The sequence below is a fragment of the Lipotes vexillifer genome, unplaced genomic scaffold (assembly GCF_000442215.2).
Source record: "Lipotes vexillifer unplaced genomic scaffold, Lipotes_vexillifer_v1.1 scaffold153, whole genome shotgun sequence".
NCBI lineage: Eukaryota > Metazoa > Chordata > Mammalia > Artiodactyla > Lipotidae > Lipotes > Lipotes vexillifer.
This window is the reverse complement of record NW_006774670.1, coordinates 3,333,635-3,352,946: the sequence shown is the minus strand read 5'-3', so window position 1 is coordinate 3,352,946 and position 19,312 is coordinate 3,333,635. Positions and strand designations below refer to the sequence as shown.

The 19,312-nt window shown below is 43.4% G+C and overlaps 1 protein-coding gene across 1 annotated transcript in view; it reads right to left on the bottom strand.

Moving 5' to 3' along the window:
- Positions 1-1,046: 1,046 nt before the first annotated feature.
- The window catches only part of NWD2 (NACHT and WD repeat domain containing 2), a 202,674-nt gene continuing 184,408 nt past the window's right edge, over positions 1,047-19,312 (bottom strand). The window contains exons 5-7 of the mRNA XM_007449400.1: positions 17,950-18,094; positions 11,174-11,763; positions 1,047-7,255 (exon numbers count right to left, since the gene is read on the bottom strand). Coding sequence (XP_007449462.1) covers positions 3,323-7,255; positions 11,174-11,763; positions 17,950-18,094 — 4,668 coding nt within the window. The 3' untranslated portion in view covers positions 1,047-3,322. The remainder of the gene's footprint in view (positions 7,256-11,173; positions 11,764-17,949; positions 18,095-19,312) is intronic.

Genomic DNA, 19,312 nt, shown 5'->3' with positions numbered 1-19,312 from the left:
TTGGACGCTCCCTGTTTTTGCTCCACCTGAAATGTCTTTCTGACATTCTGACAGCTAAGTCCTACTTACCCTTCAAGCCACTGCTCTCTGTCACCTCCTCTTGCCATCCTTTTTGATTCCCAGTTAGAGTTAATTGCTCCTCTGCAGTGTATCCTCAGGACCTGGCTTTCACTTTTCACTTTTCACTTTTTTTTGTTTTGGCTAACAACTTTTTTTAAAATCACAGTCTGTCTTACATCCAATTCAGTTGTGCCTCCCTTAGATTATAGGATCCTGGAGGGCAGGGGTTGTGCGTGACTAATTTTTAAATCACCCTAGGCATAGCATAATGACTTAGACATAGCAAGCACAGTGTTTGTTGTGTTCTTAACCCTAGGAAGGAAGATATTTAATTAAACAACAAACTCCATGTATATGAAATGCTTTTATGCAAATAATAATGATGCACTCCTTTACATCTTCTCTGAGAACCAAACTTCATGTACTACACATAGAACTTGTTTCCTGTTTTCCTATTAAGACTGAAGTCCTAGAAGGTATAAACTATTTATTAATCTTTGTATTCCTGGCAAAATGTATGCCGAAGTAAATATTTGTTGGATGAATACTGCAACTATTGCAGTTACGGTTATACCTGAAAATCCTGGGAGTTTGCAAAGACCTCCAGTGATCTTCAGAGCCTAGCCTGGCCTCTAATCTTCAAATTAGAAAATATCTTCTAGGTCATTAGCAGTAAGTTCCTGCTGGATACTGAATGCTTTATTTTTATGTGCTTTGAGAAGTTAACAAAAAAAAAAATTGATGGTGTATTGAAATCCTGTTCAGCGATTCCCTCTGGATCTCTGTTTCTTCATCTGTACGTTTGGAATATCAACAGTACCTACCTCACATGGCTGTTGTGAAGATTACATGGCTTAGCACATGCAAAGCTCGTGTACAGTAAGCGCTCAGTAAGCATGAACAGTTATTATTATTATTGCTATTATTACTGAAGACCTCTAACTACATCTGCCAAAGTTGGGGGAGAAAAACAAACACTCCACAAATCTAAGTAGTTTATCTTTTATTCATACAAACAATACATACACAAGACTGTACATTTTTTGAAGACTGCAATAATTTTCTAGTGTAACAACTCTGTAATAAAATTTAACTAAATGTAACATTTATGAAAATATAGATCTCTGATTGGGTAGTTCTTCCCAACAATACAAAGTTTACATAAAAACATTCAATATGAGCTATCAGTTGCAAACAAGTTAGGAAAAATCATTCAAGTCACTTGTTAAACTCTGTTGGCTGTTACATAGAACATTCACACACTACATTTAATCCATCTAGACATTTATTTCTTCGAAATGTGTAGCATGGAGGTCCAACTGATAATGACAGGAATAAGAATGTGTTGCCTCCGAAGAGCTAAAAAAAAAGCATTGACTCAAACAGTCAACTCCACGTGGTCTGTACGTGGGCTGAGCCTTCTCTGGGCTACCACCTCCCTGGCTGGTAGCTAGACCAGGAGGAATATACTGAAAAAAAGTCTTTCACTAGGGAGTGGGTGTTTATATTGGAATCACATCTCTGTATGCTTACCTGTCAAGCCACTTTCCAAATTGACATACAGTTGGCTTGGATTCGCAGTGGGTTAAATCACTTTGTTTCTTGCATTAGCATTAACAATTAAGATGTCACTCTTTTTTCTCACATTTCTCCCTCACATCCCTATGAGAGCAATAGCAGGAGGTATCACTACCCTTATTCTGCAGTTTACAAAAACAATACATTTGGGCGGTTAAAAGATCTGTCTACGAATACTGGATGAGTTCATGGCAGAGCTGGACTGAAAGCAAGTCAGTTCCTTGTTCATCATTCTGCCTTCTCAAGTCACCACTGTCCCTTTCAAACCAAACCAAACCACCACTACTGACGCCCTTTGGAAAGGCATCCAAGGACATGCCATGAGGAGGATAGGGAAGGAAGAAAATCACTTTCCCCTTTTGAGATGTAATATTTTCTTTTAAATAGGAGGAGTAGTTTTTAAAAACATCGAATACCAATTTCACAGCTTCTGCTTTGAAACGGATAAGACTATAAAAGGCTCTAGAGAGTCCTCAGGCAGAAAGGGTGACAGATAAAGAAGGATACATACAATGTGTAGAAGTAAGAAAGTGAGTACAAACAGGGACAGTAAAGAGCCTTTGGACACCCTTAAGATTTACAGAATATTTTAGCACAAAGACAGGGATATTCAGTTTGTCCCAGAGTATTTGGTCAGCTATCTGCGTTTTACACAGCAAAGAGGAGGAATGAGAGTAAGGCAGATGTCATCAGTATTCCATAGATGGCATGTCGAGAAAGCTTTCCTTCTATTAAGATTTACTGCAGGGATTTAGGAAATAATTTATGCTTCGGTACAACTGACTTCCATAGCACAGCCTTTTGTTAGTACAATGATAGAAATGAACAGGTGTTTTGACCAAATTTGTAATGCCCTTTCTGTAGCTCTTTTTTACACCCAGCACAAATAGACATTTCAAAACGACATGAAAAGATTGTGGTTTCTTAGTAAATGTGTTCTTTTGCAGCCCAGAAAATAGTTTAAAAATCATGTGTTCCATTATACAGAAACCCTTGCATGCAGTTGTCACAACTGTATTTTAATGAAGACCGACTCTGTGTGTTCAGTAGCCCTATGATAGCTGTGGGTAGCTCTTGCCCCAGTCAGTCTGTGGCCTCACACTTCACATCCTTTCTCCTGGGAAACTGGGAGTACATCTGGGCATTTTTGTTACATTATTTTGCACCTTTAGACCGTCCATCTGCAGACTGGATTGACACAGTTGTCAGGATCATAAAATGTAAGGAGAGATTAAGGCTGTGTTTAGCTATCCACACAATCACTTGAAGTCCAACGGCAATTTGTGTTTACAATTTCAACCAGTTGCTGTGGAACTAACGTCAGTCCAGATGGTCTCTGTGTAGCTCTAGCCTCTCTCATCTGGACAATGGGATGAGTTAAGCTGCTTATTCCCATCCAGCTAATTTAAAAACTACCCTCTAACTTCCAGTTGATATAGCCATGTAAATACGATTTGTAGAAATTCTCTGTTAAGACTTCGTTCCTGGATACACTTTGTCAAGAAGACCAACCTCACAACCAATTTCACATTTCTGTACATTTCATGAGCATGGCAATAATTAGCATTGGGACTCCAGCATCTTTCCTGTCCTTTAAGAATGAGTGTTTATCATCTGGGATACAGAAGATACTTTTTTTTCTTTTACATATTATGTATTTCTGCTGAGCAGGAGAAAGATTTTGTCAGTTGTCAGGGGCATAGCTGTGGCCCCTGGATTCCAGGGCAGAGCACACCCGGTCATAGCAAGAGTTGTGTTTCTTGGAGGGTGTCGCCTCGTTGGACTCCATGGAGTCACTCACTGTGATGGGACTGTCTCTTGCAAAGACCTCAGTGGACTCTCTCCATAAGCAATCCACAGACATTTTAAAACAGTAACTATTACACTTTGGCCTGGATGTCTGTGTCGCATTATTGAAAATTTGTCTGCTATTTGAAGTGGCTATTTTAATTTTCAGTGCAGCATCTACGCGGTCCACCACCGTGTATATCCCTATACTGCCGTCATCAAAACCCACAATGATGTTCAGGTGCCGCTGGGAGAGGGCAAGAAAAGTTGGAGTTTTGTAAAGGGAGCAAGCACCGATATTTTTGCCATCGGCCAGTCTCATGACAATCAAACTGGATATCGCACCATTTTCATCCTCTTCCTCCCCGTTTCGGAAACAAATGTATACCAGGTAGCGACCGTCTCGAGACAACCTGTGCCTCCAGATGACCCCAGAGGCGTGAACCACCCGTAATTTACCGCTGTGTAAATCCAGCACGTTGATATTTTCATCTCCCCTGGAAATAATGCCTAGCTTTCCATTGGGGGAAATTTCAAAATCCTCTAGATTTTTCAGGAAGTTGTTTGGAAGTTGCACACGGCGACAGATCACTTCATCTGTCAGACTCCAGATATTCACCGTCTCGGCTGACGTGATAAACACAATGATGTCCGGACAATCGGGGATCAATTTAAAATTCACAATGGTGGTGCCGTCTTCGCAGCAGACCTTCTTGGTGATGCTTCCTGTCCAAAGACTGACTGCCAGCACCTTGCTTTTGGTCATGCCCACCACGAAGGTATTTGCAGAGGTTATGAAGGCATTCTGCAGAGTGGTCAGGATGTTGCATACCCTGTGGCCCGTGGCCAGTCTCCAAACCCTGGAGGCATTTTCCTCACAGAGAGAGACCACGAACTGGTCATTGTGTGTAATCAGCAGCTGAGATATTCTCTGCCCATTAATTCGGAAGAGGTTTTCACCGCTGCTGGTATGCCAGACGTACTGGCTGCTCTTGTCATCCGATGTCACCATGACGTCTCCAGAGGATGTCAACACACAGTGTTCAACTATTCCTTCATGCTTAAATACTGCTTCAAGGAACCCACTGCTAAAGTTCCACTTGTGAACACAATCAGAGCCATCGAGGGAGTAAATGATTTCCCCCCTAGCGGGTAACACCAGACTTTGGATGGGTTTTCCAGTCTTATCTATGTTGGACATAGCTGTGATTATATCTATGTCCCAGATAGAAAGAACACCACTGGTGGATAAAGACAGCAGCATGTTGTGATGACTGGATTTCACCAACTTGACTATGGTACCTGAGATTTCCTGTAAGCTCGCCATACACTGTCCCGTGTCCCGCCTCCAGAAAAACACGGCCGAGGTGTTTTCCATGGTCGCAATGATGCAGTCTCCATTCTTGGACAGCACAGCCGATATAAAGCGTTCGTTGTGCTTTGCTCTGAACTTTTCAGCCACCTTCCACATACCGGTATCTAAGAGCTCGATGCTGAGGGCTTTACAGAGCAGAACTGCACTTTGGTCCTCTGAAAGTTCAATGCTGACCACTTCACTATCTTCTCTTCGGCAGTCAAAGTCATCGGTCAGCTGGGGGTTGGAGATGTCCTCAGTGTTCCAAACAGAAAGGCTTCCCTCACTGTCTACCATTACCATTTCCTGAGCTGTGTCCAAGATAAGAAGGAACTTCACAAACCCACCTGAAAATTCAGATGTCACCGTACATAATTTTTCTCCACTCCCTAAATGGAAGATGGTAGTGGTGTTCAGGTACTGTCCACAGAAGGCATACACGCCGTCCAGAGAGCACTGGACACAGGTCACTTCGTACCAGCAGTGGAACTGGTAAAGGGGCCATCCGTAGAGCAGATCGATGACAGTGACGTCTTTGCTGGCTTCGAGCCAGGCCAGAGCGTGTTTGTCAGACAGTGTAAATCCATTGATGTAGGTGGAGCCGCTTCCATGCTTGGTCCCTTTGATTTCCACTTCAGACAGGAGGCAAGAATTTACATTGTCGTAAACCAACAAGGTGTTATTTGTTGTTGCCACCACGAGATACTTTTCGTCACTGGTGAGTTTCATGCCCAGGATGACAGACTGGGCTGTCGTGATTTGCCTGAGTAGTTGACGCGTTTCCACATCCCACGTGCTGATGGAACCGTTTTCTAAAGCTGTGAGCACCGTACTGGGGTTACAGGTGGGCAGAATCTCGGTGACGTGCAGGTGACTAGATGACAAGGGAAGACGCTCCGGGCTATAGGTCACATCCATGGATGAGTGTAATGGCACGATGGAGCAGTATTTGGGCCCATCTTTGTCACATTCTAAAAGAAGGTGTCTAAGTTTGGGCAGGGAACTCACGACGGGCAACAGTCTTTGCTGAAGCTCTGCAGAAAGGGAGCCGGGGAACGCGATGACCTTGGTTTTGATGCTGCGGAGGGTGCTCGCCAGGAACTTCAGCTCCTTCTCCTGCGAGCAGTTGTAAGCCAGCTCGATGTCCAAGAGCACTTTGTCAAACTGGCCAATTTTGATCATGGTGTAAAGCCAGCTGAAGTTCATGATGATGCCGTAGAGCAGGTCATCGGTTTTCCCACACCTCGTCAGGTGGTGCAGGAGCTCACACATTTTCCGATGGTTGACGAAAAAGATGTCAGGCTCCAGTGGGTTGCACTGAAAGACCCAGGGCTGGTCCGGGGCCTGCCTGTCGAAGGAAGCCTGCTCCGTGAAATGCTTTTCCTCCTCAAGCAGGCTTCTGCTCTCCAAGTCAAGACAGCCATTCAGGTAGGGGTCTTCAAGGCAGAAAGCTTTCCTTCTGCCCCCTGACCAGACCCCCAGGAAATAGTCTGCCAGGATGGTATGCATTTCATGCAGGTCACTGTTATCCTGCAGATATAGTTTCTGGGCTATGAGCTGCAGGTGTCTGTTGGCCCAGACCAGGAGGGTGATGTTCTTCACGTGTCTCTCGATTAAGTATCCACTGAGCCCCTCCTTGAGCCTCGCGATGTACAGATAAGGTACCCTCAGGGGATTGCTGGGCCTGGCGCTCTCGTTGAGCTCATTCATCACGCTGTTGTCAAGGGCCAGCACGTCTTCCAGCTCCATTTCACTCAAACCCATTTTGGCCATGGTGATGTAACCTAGAGCCCGGGAGACGAGTTTCTGCCCACACTTCCTCTCCAGGGAGCAGAAGAGCTGCTCTATGCCTTCGTGCACGGTGACGCAGAGGGAGGATTCATCGACGTCTCTGTGAGATCGCCAATTCCTCACCTCCCTAAAGGTCAGGTTCACAAACATGGGCAATGTGCACTTGGAGAAGGCATTGTTCACGTAAATCTGCTGGCCCGACGTGACCTTCCTTTTGACTCGCAGCAGCTGGTGTTTGAGCACCTGGCTGCACATCTTCCTGTCCCGGGGAATCAGCTCGATGTAGTTGTCTTCTTCGTGGATAAGGCACCTTAGTTTCTGTAGGATCCCATGTTTGTTGGGCAGCGTGGAGAGGACAATCCGGACGAATCGGGGAAGGTGAACCGGCAGCCACCAGAGCTTCCTGGCCTCGTGGCTCTCTGAGAGCTGCTCCAGGGCATCGAATATGACCACGAGCGGTCTCTGCAGCGAAGACTCATTCAAGAGGTTTATAAATAAGTCGCGGAGGTCATGGATCTTCTTAGGGTAGCTCTGAACCAGGCACCGGTAGTTCACGGCCAGCTGTTCACAGACACTTAGGAGGAGAGCCCTAAGGTCCGTGCTCACGTCTGTGGTTCCTAGAAACCTCACGACTATGACTGGGTCAGATCCTGGCCCTGGGTCTTCGTGTAGCCAGCCATAAGCCTAGAACATAAAGGTGGTGTTTAGAATGGAGACAATATATTCACGTGGTCCCATGCAACAACACTTCCCCTCTGCAGAGATCAGCCTTCTGGTAACCCTGACCAGGCAGAAAGTACCTTAGAACCAGGAAGTGGAAAACCCTGAGATGGTCAGAGAGCTCTCCGAAAGCTCATGCACTAAAGTCTGTAGGTGAGACCCTCAGGATCCCTCCACTAAAGGTAATAAAATGGTGATCACAGTGTTCGTCAATCACAAGGCAGAATTTAGCTTGTATTCTAAAAGTTACAAAGCATTTCACAAACTGTAAACCTGAATATCTAGCATGCTTAGTTTCTCAGCGCTGAATTTCCATTTCTTGGCATGGTTGTTGGCACATGCTCGGTGCTTGGTGAATATTTGTTTAATGAATAGATTAAGTAATGACCTACACATGATACTGAGTCAAATATTTTCCTTAAGTGAGATCACATAAGGCTATATAGGTGGCTAACCACATTTCCAGTTAATTAGAATGCAATAAAAATACTCAGCACTAAAATGATACTGAATATAATCTTGTAGGATTCAGAGAGATTTTACTCTATTGTGATGCTATAGGGTCATCATTATGATTATTTTTTATCATTACCATAAAAATCTACATAACGCTGGTTAAACGAGTTTTGCTGAATTTGTGCTTTATAACAGACAGTTTACTGTATAAACAGGCAGTCATCAGGCCTCATATTGTCTCTCTGTAGGGCACATGGGATTACAGTATCATGTAACAGAAGAGGAAACCAAGGCCAAAAATAGCTTGCTTGGAGTTAAATGATTACCAAGAGATGAAAATGGAGTAGATGCCGTATCTGACTTTCATTCTAGTGTTCTCTCTCTGCCACTCTCCCTTTTTAAATTGTGTAGTTAAAGAGATAAAGTATATGAGGGGGGTGCTAGGTTTAATATTTTTCTGTCTGGAAAGGTAAAGACAAAAAGGGATATGATCAAAGTATAAGACACTCCAAAGTATATTTTTAGGGAGAAAATACTTTTCAGTAATCCTTGGAATTCACCAAGGATACTTCTTAGAGAAGGACATATTATTTAACACATTAAGAAGTAAGTTTATGAAACTTGGTTCCCCAGTTGGTAGTTCAGGTTAACGTATGAGTAAGTTTAGAAAAGATTCATGGATGTCAGTTTCGGAATGAACTGTTAAGGAAAATAAGCAACTCATTGTTGGTGTTTGGCCCAAACCTTTGAAGCTAATTTGGAGGAAGGTAATGTTGCCATTTTACAGCTGTCGTTCGGTGGCACATCAGAAACAGAACACAGTTTGTTTGTCCCTATGTGGATGGCTTATGATGATTATATGCATCGTCCTCCCTCCTCCCAATCACGTGTTGTGGGATGTGTGACGTCTGTAAAGAATGGCCCTCTGATCATGAGCTCATGTCCAAGGAGATGTTGATTGCACAGGAGGTAACCTGGAGATAAACACGGGATGCCTGTCTGCATCCTTACAAGGAACATGAGCTCACGAGAGCACAGGTTGTTGTTGGTAGGGGTGGCAGGGGGTGGGGGGAGCAGATGTTCCCCAGGAGGGAGGAGCAGCAGGCAGAGTCCAGGCAGGGGACCTAGAAATAGGCAAGCCTCCTCAGGGGAGCTGGTGGTTGGACAACATATCTGGAACAGCGAGAGCTCAGAAAGCTGATTAACTGTCACCACACTCTGGCCACGGGAAACTGCGTATGTATACAGGCATATCAGCACACATCATGTAACTCCCATGCTAGACACACAGGGTCGTATCACATGCGCATTGTCCCTCCAACCACCTTTACCCTCCCCTGCTCCACAAGGAAAAAGCCCCAGAGTGAGGGTGAAATGGATACACCAATGTTTTCTCATTTGATTTCAGTTCCCCTTGTAGTGTTACTATCTTGCTTCCTTGGAATAATTCTAAAGTTTGAAGATGCATGTACAAAGTAGTGTTCAAAGACAGACAGTCACACACGTGCACACGCACACATTTATTTTGATGCAACATGTCCCTTAAGTGTAAGCCTGCCATTTCATTGGGTGTTCAGTTAAAGAAAGAAAGCATATCCTAACACAAGAAGAAAAACCAGCAGCTGGGCTTGACAGATTGAGAGATTGTAAATGGGCCTTCCTAAGGACTTTTCAAGTATTGGGGCTGGCCAGAAAGTTCGTTCAGGTTTTTCTGTGTTACAGAAAAGCCCCGAATGAACTTTTTGGCCAACCCAATAAGCTTGATACACCCGATTGTCTCCTGCGACCTTACTTTGGAACATAATCCCCCCATAAGGTGCAACACAGTTGTTCCAGTTCTTATCCTCAAGATGATCTACCTGAAATTGTGTAGCACGTGATAAATCATTAGAATGTTCACAAAGTTAAAGAAAGATCTGTTCGTAAGAGACTGACCATGAGAAGAACAATACAAAGATTCTGAAGTAACACCAGGATAATATAAACCATCAGACTTCGATGTCAAGTGTAACAGGAGGTTAAAACTGGTACTAGTGTCAGCCAGTTTAGACAATAGATACCGCATTCAGATAGAAGCTCCAGCCCATCTTGCAAGACTTGAAAGGGAGTTTTGAAAATTAGTTTTGCTACCTTTGATGGACCACCCACCTCCAGCCTGAAAAAGAGATTCAAGAGGCCAAGGAAAAAGTGGGAGACGAGGATGCTGTGGGTTGTATCTCTTACCACCCCACTCCCAAAGGGAAGGGCTGAGAGATGCTCACCCCTCACTTCTAGCCTAGGGAAAGGGGCTGCAATGGACCACTTTCAGGACGTCCCCTAGGGCTTGGGAGACATGGCCATCTGTCTCTGATGACATCTGAGGAATATGGTGGTTGAGTGAGTGAGGCTGGCTAGCTGCTCTGATGGAGGAGTGATAAGAGAGCTGCCGTATTGGAGCTGGAGTTTCTCAGGGCAAAACAATACCTGAATGTTTCCCATGTATCGTATGTGGGCCACTGGCAAGCATGAGCTGACGAGGGTTTCTGTTGGTTCTGTTTTCCCAGGTCTAAGGGGGTTTGCTGAGTTGTGGAGAGGTTCTTGGAAGAAAGATACTAGAAATGTGTGTTGCTGGATGCCTAGGAGCTATGGAGGTGACCAGCTAGATAGAAAAGCGATGCAGCTCCCTGTGTCACCCCAGGGAACTGTAGGTGAGAGATGCTCAGTGAGGACAAGGTGGGGGATGGGGGAGGGAAAGGACCTTTGGGAAACAGTGAAAAGTCCTCCGAAGAAACGGAAGTGTTAAACACCTGCCAGGACCAGAGTGCTGAACCCAGGTCAGAACAGTACTGGTCATATAAGAATGTTCTGGCCACCTTACCTTTCCTACATCCCCTAAACCACAACCCCACAGGGGTCAGAAGTGCAGCTGGGGTTAGGGACAGAGCGGAGGAAGTGCTGTGTGCTGAAAGAAAAGAGAAGATGGCCACGTCTCTATTTCCCAGTGGAGGTGCCTTGTGTATGGTCGACCTCAGCTCAGGCAGGGAGATGTAGACTGAAGTTTTAATTATCATCTTTGACTGGACATAGTAATTGCTGAACTGAGATGGAGTTAATATCCAGAAGCGATTGGAGTGCTTGTCTTTGCTGAGAGTGATGAGCAGAGTTGTGAGATCTGCCCTAGTTTCTATCTAGGTGAGAACTAGCCCCATAACATGACTTTGAACAGTAAGAGACAAAACAAAGCTATTCTAGAATTGGACCCCGTGAGTCTTATTCTTTCAGTATAACTGTTATACCAGCAAAAGAGCAACACTGAAGTATCCATTCCTAAAGCACCGATTATAATTCGCATAGTAAACACAGAAAGTGGAAGTGAATTTGATCGGTTGATCTTTTCCCCAAAGTAAAATTTTTTACAAATATACATGTAAAAGAATAGGCTTTTACCTTCTTTGCTGCTTCAGCTAGCAGAAGGGTCTTCCCAGTGCATGGTCCACCGTATATAACAAGAGGGTTGATGTGCCCAGTTTTGCTTGGGAGAATGTATTTATGCACGACGTTTAGAGATTCACATTTGTACTCGTAGAAGGAGGCATACGTTTTACATAGTGATGAATGCTGAAGGATTTCGTCGTAGAGTGTATCCGTTTCTGTGTCAAAATTCTGTTGTACCGTGGCCTGAATTATGTCAATCATGTCCTCATAAAATTGTTTACCGAGTCCTTCTATGTAATGGTTTTCTATTTCTTGGGAATAGCCTAGTTTCATGTCACAATGAGTAACAGATGTGTACACTCTCAGATTAGATGACGCAACAATGGTAGGAATAAATTCATCCCGGAGTTTTATCAGCTTCTCTTGGGCTTCTGGGTCCCGAATAATCCTTGGTTCTGCTCCAGTTATATCCATGTATTTTCCCATCTCTGGGATTTTCACGAAACGCTCAATGTTAGCAATTTTCCTAATATAGCAAACACATTTCTTCAGGAATGCTGGAGTTTGCTTCCCTAGAGCGAAGTCAAACTCATCCTCTATAGCTGAAAGAAAATAGGAAAAGGAGTTTATTGTCTAGAGCAAAGACGCAACGCACTCACGCTCCGAGCGCATAACTCTCAAGTCACTAGTGGTAGTTTATTTTGCTTATAGTGTGTAGCAGAGTCGTCTCTAGAATAATTTCTCAATTCCTTAATTTCCTATTTGTCTTTTCCTAAACAGCCTGGAGCCCAGAACAATGGGTTCTAAATAAAATGATTTAATTTCCTCGGCGCAGTGGTTGCGAGTCCGCCTGCCGATGCAGGGGACACGGGTTCATGCCCCGGTCCGGGAAGATCCCACATGCCGCGGAGCGGCTGGGCCCGTGAGCCGTGGCCGCTGAGCCTGCGCGTCCGGAGCCTGTGCTCCGCAACGGGAGAGGCCACAACAGTGAGAGGCCCGCGTACCACCAAAAAAAAAAAAAAAAAACAACAACAGAAAGAAAGCATTCCAAGCTTATGGTTGACTCTTTTAAGTTCCTGCTTGGCTTCCCTCCCAGACTTCAGGAGTTCTAAGAGTGGAAAGCAAGCACCAACTGGGGCCAGGAGAGAATGAGGAAGAGGCCAAGCGATGTATCTAGTCTATTTCTTCCTTCTCAGTCTCTCCTTACAACGTGGTTTCACCATTTTGTTTGAGATGCATTGTACCCCAGACAGATACGTGGAAATAAAAATATAAAAACAGGTTCAAAATATAATTATGTGCTGATTTTATTTATCCATTATCCACGTCACTGTTAAATACCATTATATCCATCAGAGCAGGTACAGAAAAATGACTTAGTATGTAGCTTTATTTCTTGTGAGAGAAACCATGTTAGGGCTTACAATACCTATATGTTTACATAAAAGTAAATAAGCATTCTAAATCATTTGAGGCCCCATAAGAACATTTAAAATTGGATCAGTAGTAATAAAAATATCATTTACGCATGGTTTTAGGGAAGTCAAATAAAAAATAAATAAAATAATTAAACCAATGGAAATGAATTTTAAGGCAAGCAGGCTTTTAAAACGGGCTGCCCTCCCTTCCTTCCCTGCCTTTCTTCATCCGGTTGGTCTTAATCGAGCAACTACTATGTTCCAGGTACGCTGCTAGTTTCTTAGGATACAATGGTAAGAGAAAACTGAGAATGTTAAAAAAAAAAAACCCTTATGAAGCTTACAGTCAAGTGGAGGATGGCAGACATGAATCACAGAGTCCCACAAATAAATGTATTATGATTATTTTTAGGCCCGTTAAGGCGAATAAGATGGTGCCATGAGAGCAAACCCACCTGGAGGTCTAACCCACTTGGAGAAGTCAGGGGAGGCTCTCTTAAGGGGGTGACTACTGGGCTGGGATCTGGTGGAAGCATGGGGGGAGGGGTGGGTCTGGTCATAACTGAGAACATCTCAATGTGCTCGCCACAATGCCGACATCGAGCAAAACCTAGAACATAGATGTACTCTCTAGAGTAACTATTAAGGAAGGTGGGAATTTTATTTTAAAATGGTGCCTTTTAGCAGAACTTCTGTGATACTGTTTTTTTCCAGTAATGATAGCAATTGATAAAAATTTGTGACTTAAGTAAAAAAGACATGTGTATAGCCACCAGTGTTGAATGAGCTGTGCCATTCACATCAGTATGTTTTTTTTTTTTTTTTTTTTTTTGCGGTACGTGGGCCTCTCACTGTTGTGGCCTGTCCCGTTGCGGAGCACAGGCTCTGGATGCGCAGGCTCAGCAACCATGGCTCACGGGCCTAGCCGCTTCGCGGCATGTGGGATCTTCCCAGACTGGGGCACGAACCCGTGTCACCTGCATCGGCAGGCGGACTGTCAATCACTGCACCACCAGGGAAGCCCTCACATCAGTATGTTTTATAAAGGGTTTTATTCAGGCAAGTTGGTTCAGGAGGCCAGTTAAAGGAGCTTTTATAACATATGTCTACTCTTCTTTTTATAGAAGATTAAGAACTTGTTATAATGTAGACAGGGGAAGATGTAAGAAATCTGGACATTATGAGCTCCTGCAGAAAGCAGCCTTTGGCCCATCTCTTTTCCAGCCATCTGGGTACAATGCTAGGGGCACACTAGGTTAGCCAGTGCTGTATACCGAGTAACATGAAGAGAAAGGAGGTGATCCACCTGCAGTATCTGTATGTAATGGATGATAATTAGAGATATGTACTGTCACCCCTGACTCCCAGAAAACAGACCAACTGTAACCTGACTTTGTATCACCTCTATGGAAACAGAGTGCCAATCAGGCATGTTGATCATAAATGCAACATGAAAAGAGATACAGACAAATCAAGCTGGTAGAGCCCATCCAAGCTTGGCTCAGGGGGATAAAAAAGAGGCTGTATGCAAGAATGTCTGGTTGATAAATATACCTGAATAAATGAGTCACGTGAGACAAAACTCTGTAGAGTTATTTTTAGAAGGAAAGTGCATCCTCAACATTTTGGGAGACTTTTATTAATAATAATTCCTGATATTTATTTGTCAATGAATATTATAAGCTTCCCCCTTACTAGAATAACGTATTTGTTTTCTGCCTTTGCGTTTTCCTTAATATCCTAAAGTTTAACCATCACAGAACCTGATGAAGGTAACACTAGGGGGAGATTCCCAGCCCTGGCAGCTATCATTCATGAGACATTCAGCTCTCTACTATTCCCAAGACCCCTCAGTTGTGGCATTCACAGTAGGGCACTGTTTTGGAGTCTAATTTACTTCTCTTCCTTTCCTGTTATTTAAAAAGGTAAAACTGGAAGTGTTGTGAAAAAATACATTCAAATATAAATAGTACACATTTCCAGGTTTTATCTGGTATGCTTAAAAATATTAAAGTACTATTGTAGCATAAACCCTGACGTTTTGGGGGGGTTTTGTTTGTTTGTTTGTTTGTAATATAAGTGTCTGATGTGAGCTTTGATTGCTGATGCATCCACTTCAATGATGGCTATCTTGAATAAACTCATCACCAACCACACATACAGAGCCAGGCCACCTCCACTCACTGAGGTTCCTTTGTTTTAGAGATCTTGGTTGATTTCAGTAATCGCTGAAATTTTGGGCCACTTGTTTTTTTCTCTTCCTGTGCTTTAAATTCCCGCTCTTATGTTTTAAATTCACCAATAAAGAGTGAGCCCAGTAAAAGCAAAACCCCGATATCCTCTCTCTCTCTCTCTCTCTCTCTCTCCCCTTGTGACCTTGCTGTGTGGCCCCAGGTGTGCTGTGTAATTGCCAGCTCCTGTGAGTAATAAGCCTTTATTTTTTCAAAGTTTCCTGATGGTGATTGCCAAAGGGTATCTTGCAATCATAGTAAGAAGCACAAGGGTTGGTCCAACCACAACAATGGTTATTGATAGGCTGGAGAGACAGGCACGAAACAAATATACTCTATTCATTTCAAAGAGTTGGCCCTTCTTCAGCAATTTTCATTGTGCAGACATTGTCTTAAAATGAGTTTGGAATGTAAAGTAAGTAAAAATTTCATGATAATGCATATCTTTAAGATGTAACCCCAGGTAGAAAATAGTCCTCGTGTAGTAGTTCGTACTACGTAGCATGAGATTATTAATCTTTTTTTTTTTTTGCGGTACGCGGGCCTCTCACTGTTGTGGCCTCTCCCGTTGTGGAGCACAGGCTCTGGACGCGCAGGCTCAGCGGCCAGGGCTCACGGGCCCAGCCGCTCCGCGGCATGGGGGATCTTCCCGGACCAGGGCACGACCCCGTGTCCCCTGCATCGGCAGGCGGACTCTCAACCACGGTGCCACCAGGGAAGCCCGAGATTATTAATCTTTTTTTTTTTGCGGTACGCGGGCCTCTCACTGTTGTGGCCTCTCCCGTTGTGGAGCACAGGCTCTGGACGCGCAGGCTCAGCGGCCAGGGCTCACGGGCCCAGCCGCTCCGCGGCATGGGGGATCTTCCCGGACCAGGGCACGACCCCGTGTCCCCTGCATCGGCAGGCGGACTCTCAACCACTGTGCCACCAGGGAAGCCCGAGATTATTAATCTTCATATGACTATCCATATGGATCATGTTCTTTAGTGTGGAGAAAATTAAGAGAAAGTGTTTGCCGATGAATATTTGAACACTTGAGCTGTCTGACTCTAAGCGAGAGGATACACTCCCCTAATTGGTGTCTCTTACATCAGGAATAGGAAAGTTTTTGCTCTTGGTATTTTTTTCCTAATACAGCATATTTTTATGCTGCCCTTGATAAAGATGAAGAACCAGGGCTTCTAAATGGGTCAAAAAGATCCCAAAGGAATAAGGATATATGTTAACCTGTATATTCTAAAGATAGTACTTATTCCTGCCAATTTTAGTACTTTTAGGTAGAACTAAAATAAGACCTAAGTTTTTGACAGCTTCAGGAGAATGAATTTGTCAAAATTGTATATAATTCCTCTGAGCTTGAAATACATGTATATCCAAGGAGAATGAAATCAAGTGCTTCTTAGGTTTTCACAAACGTTTTGCTACATCGTTCACAAAACCAGTCTGAAAATGCAACTACTGTTGCTTTTTCTTCAATAATTCTTTACTATCAACTCTCAAAATAAATGCTACTTAACTGATTACTTTTACCCAGGTGTGTTTGTCCCCTGGAAACTATGACTGACATATTTCTTCAGATATGTGGTTTCCTGGGCAATTCCTCAAAATAAAGCCTCTTTTCCATGGCTGAGAAAGGCCCACAAGTGAGTCTCTGCTCGGTAGCTGGGGAGACTTTTATTTTAAGGTTAAATTAGATCCTGCCACTCCCTTACTTCCCAACCTCCGATGGCTTCCCATCTTACCCAGTGATGGAAGAAATTGTCACAGGTATGCGAAGTCATTCTGGCTTACACATGGTTTGGCTTGACGTTTATGCTAACTACAACAGCCTGTCTTCTGGCCTGTCAAACATGCATTGTACATCTGATTTAACCACTAAAATCTGATTTAACCATTTAAAAATCAAAACTGAATAACTGTGGTTCAGGCATTCAAAATGGAGCCGGGTGGCCATTGTGGATGTGCTTTCAGACATGTTCCTGTATCACTGAGAACTTGAATTCTCTGAGCTGTATCAGACTCAAGGATACAAGGATATTGTAGTTCTTAAAACAATATCTGCTAGCATCTGCCTAGGTCTCAAGGTCTCCCCTTGTGTGCGACCACTTCAGAACCCAACCAATCCTTATTTGACAAGCATCCTGACTTCTTGCCAGCTCCAATTATGATTCTTGTTAAATGACTCATGTGACTAACTATAACTTTGTGATTTTTGCCTGTATAAGCCTCCCCCATTTTGTAGTCAGGTGGAACACAGTTTAAGTACTTCTTAAATCTGTGTCTCTTGGGCTATAATCCTCAGGCTCAAATAAAATTCTTTTCTATTCCTATTAGAGATTGTTTATTGATTATTTCTGTTGACAGCAGAATAAAACACAAGGTCCTTATTGTGGCCTGTGCCCACCTTCTGACCTCACCTCTCCTTCTCCAAGCCTGGCTACCTTTACCTTCTTCCTGCTCCTAGAATTTGCTAAGCACATTCCTGTCTCAGGGACCTTGGACCTGGTAATCCCTCTGCCTGGAATTTTCTATTTTAGATATGGCATTGCCGGCTCTGATTCGTTCTGTCATTTGGCTCGAAAGTCATTTCCTTACCACCTGCCCCATCTAAGTCTGGACCCCCCTCAGCCTTCATCAGTCCCTATTATCCTGTTACTGTGTTTTGTTTTATTCGTAGCACTTATCCTTTCTGAAATGATGTTGTTCATTTACCTGATTAATTGCCTATCACTTATCCCCACTGCCCCCACTAAAAAATTAAGTTCCAGGAGAGCAGAGACCTTGCCTGCTTTGTCATTGTTGTAGCCCCAGTGCCTGGCATATAGTATGCACTCAGTAAGTGTTTGCTAAGTGAACGAATGAGCAGCTCAACTGAGAAACAGTGGCAGAGTCTGGTCTATTATATCCAGCCTCCTCTGTGTTCTTTTAAAGTCACATTTTTGGAGAATTCCTCAAGTTAAGTAAAGGCTTATCTTTGAATAAAAAGAATACTTGCCTCCCCAGGAGATGGAAACATGTAGAAAAATTAAATTTCATCGGGCAGTAAATGCAACTAAATTTGAGGAACCATAAAAGGGAAGCAGCGAATATATCTATTATTTATCTATTCCTCGGTTTACTGAAGATGCATAAAAATTACCTGAGAACAGGTACCTCTTGGCTTGGCTGTGTTTCATTTTCCTCTTTTCATGTAACAGTTTTACAGCAACCTTAAATACCTTCTTGATCTCATCTGATATCTCCTGCCAGGTCTTCTCATTCTCAGCATTGGCAGAGGGCGGCACCTATGGAATTGTAAAAGTGAGATATTGGTCTTAAAATCATCATAGAAGACCCAGGATTTAAGAGCAAGAGAACTATTGTTATTTGAAAGTCTACTCTATGCCTTATCATAATAGGTGTCTAACAGACAGTATCTCATTCCCTCCCCCCAGTACCCTGAAAGTGATGTGAACTTGCCCAGGTGACACAACGGTGTGAATGCAAACAGGATTTGTTTGTCGGGATTTCTTAATATACCATGTATTTCCTGCTTGAGTTTTGATACAAATGTCATAACAAAATCATATCTTCACTACCCTCTAAAGAGGAGAAACAGTTAAGGGAAGGTACTCATGTTACTATTTAATTGTCTTTAGTTGATTCTTCCTCATTTATTTATTTATTTATTTTGCTATACGCGGGCCTCTCACTGCTGTGGCCTCTCCCGTTGCGGAGCACAGGCTCCGGACGCGCGGGCTCAGCGGCCACGGCTCACGGGCCCAGCCGCTCCGCGGCACGTGGGATCTTCCCAGACCGGGGCACGAACCCGTGTCCCCTGCATCGGCAGGCGGACTCTCAACCACTGCGCCACCAGGGAAGCCCTGTTCCTCATTTATTTTTATGATCCTTTAGGAAATAAAATAGGAGTACCTACCAAGAAAGTAACATTTATAGAGTCTTGCTGATAATCTTATCCAAGCATTCATTTACTTAACAACAGTTTATGCAGAAATATCATGTGGGGTTTAGAGAATAATTGAAGTTTCCCTAGACGGATCATGGAATCAAATAAAGAAGGAACAACTAATGTCAATTAAATAGTAATATATGTGTAAGTTTTACAACTTTGTAAAACTGATTTCTTGAGGTATCGTGTTTTTTGATATCTACTTTACCAGCTACTACCTTTACTTCTGGCATATTTACCTAAGAGAGTGGTTTGGGGTTTGCCCCAGTATTCATCTCTATAGTCTTGCAGATAATTACTTTGAAAAATGCATGTGAGGAAGAAGAAAACATCGAGGAATCTGACATGATTTCATTTTGCATGGAGAACATGCTGTATGTTAAATGTCAGAATGACGGAGACGCAGGGTTCTTTTTTTTTTCTTTTAACTTTTTATTTTATATTGGAGTATGGACACAGGGTCCTTAAATGAAGAGCTGCTTTTAACCCAGGGCTCTTCTCCTCTCAGAGCTGCCTGGGTGCTGAATGTATCAAGGATGTTCTCTTTGGAAGA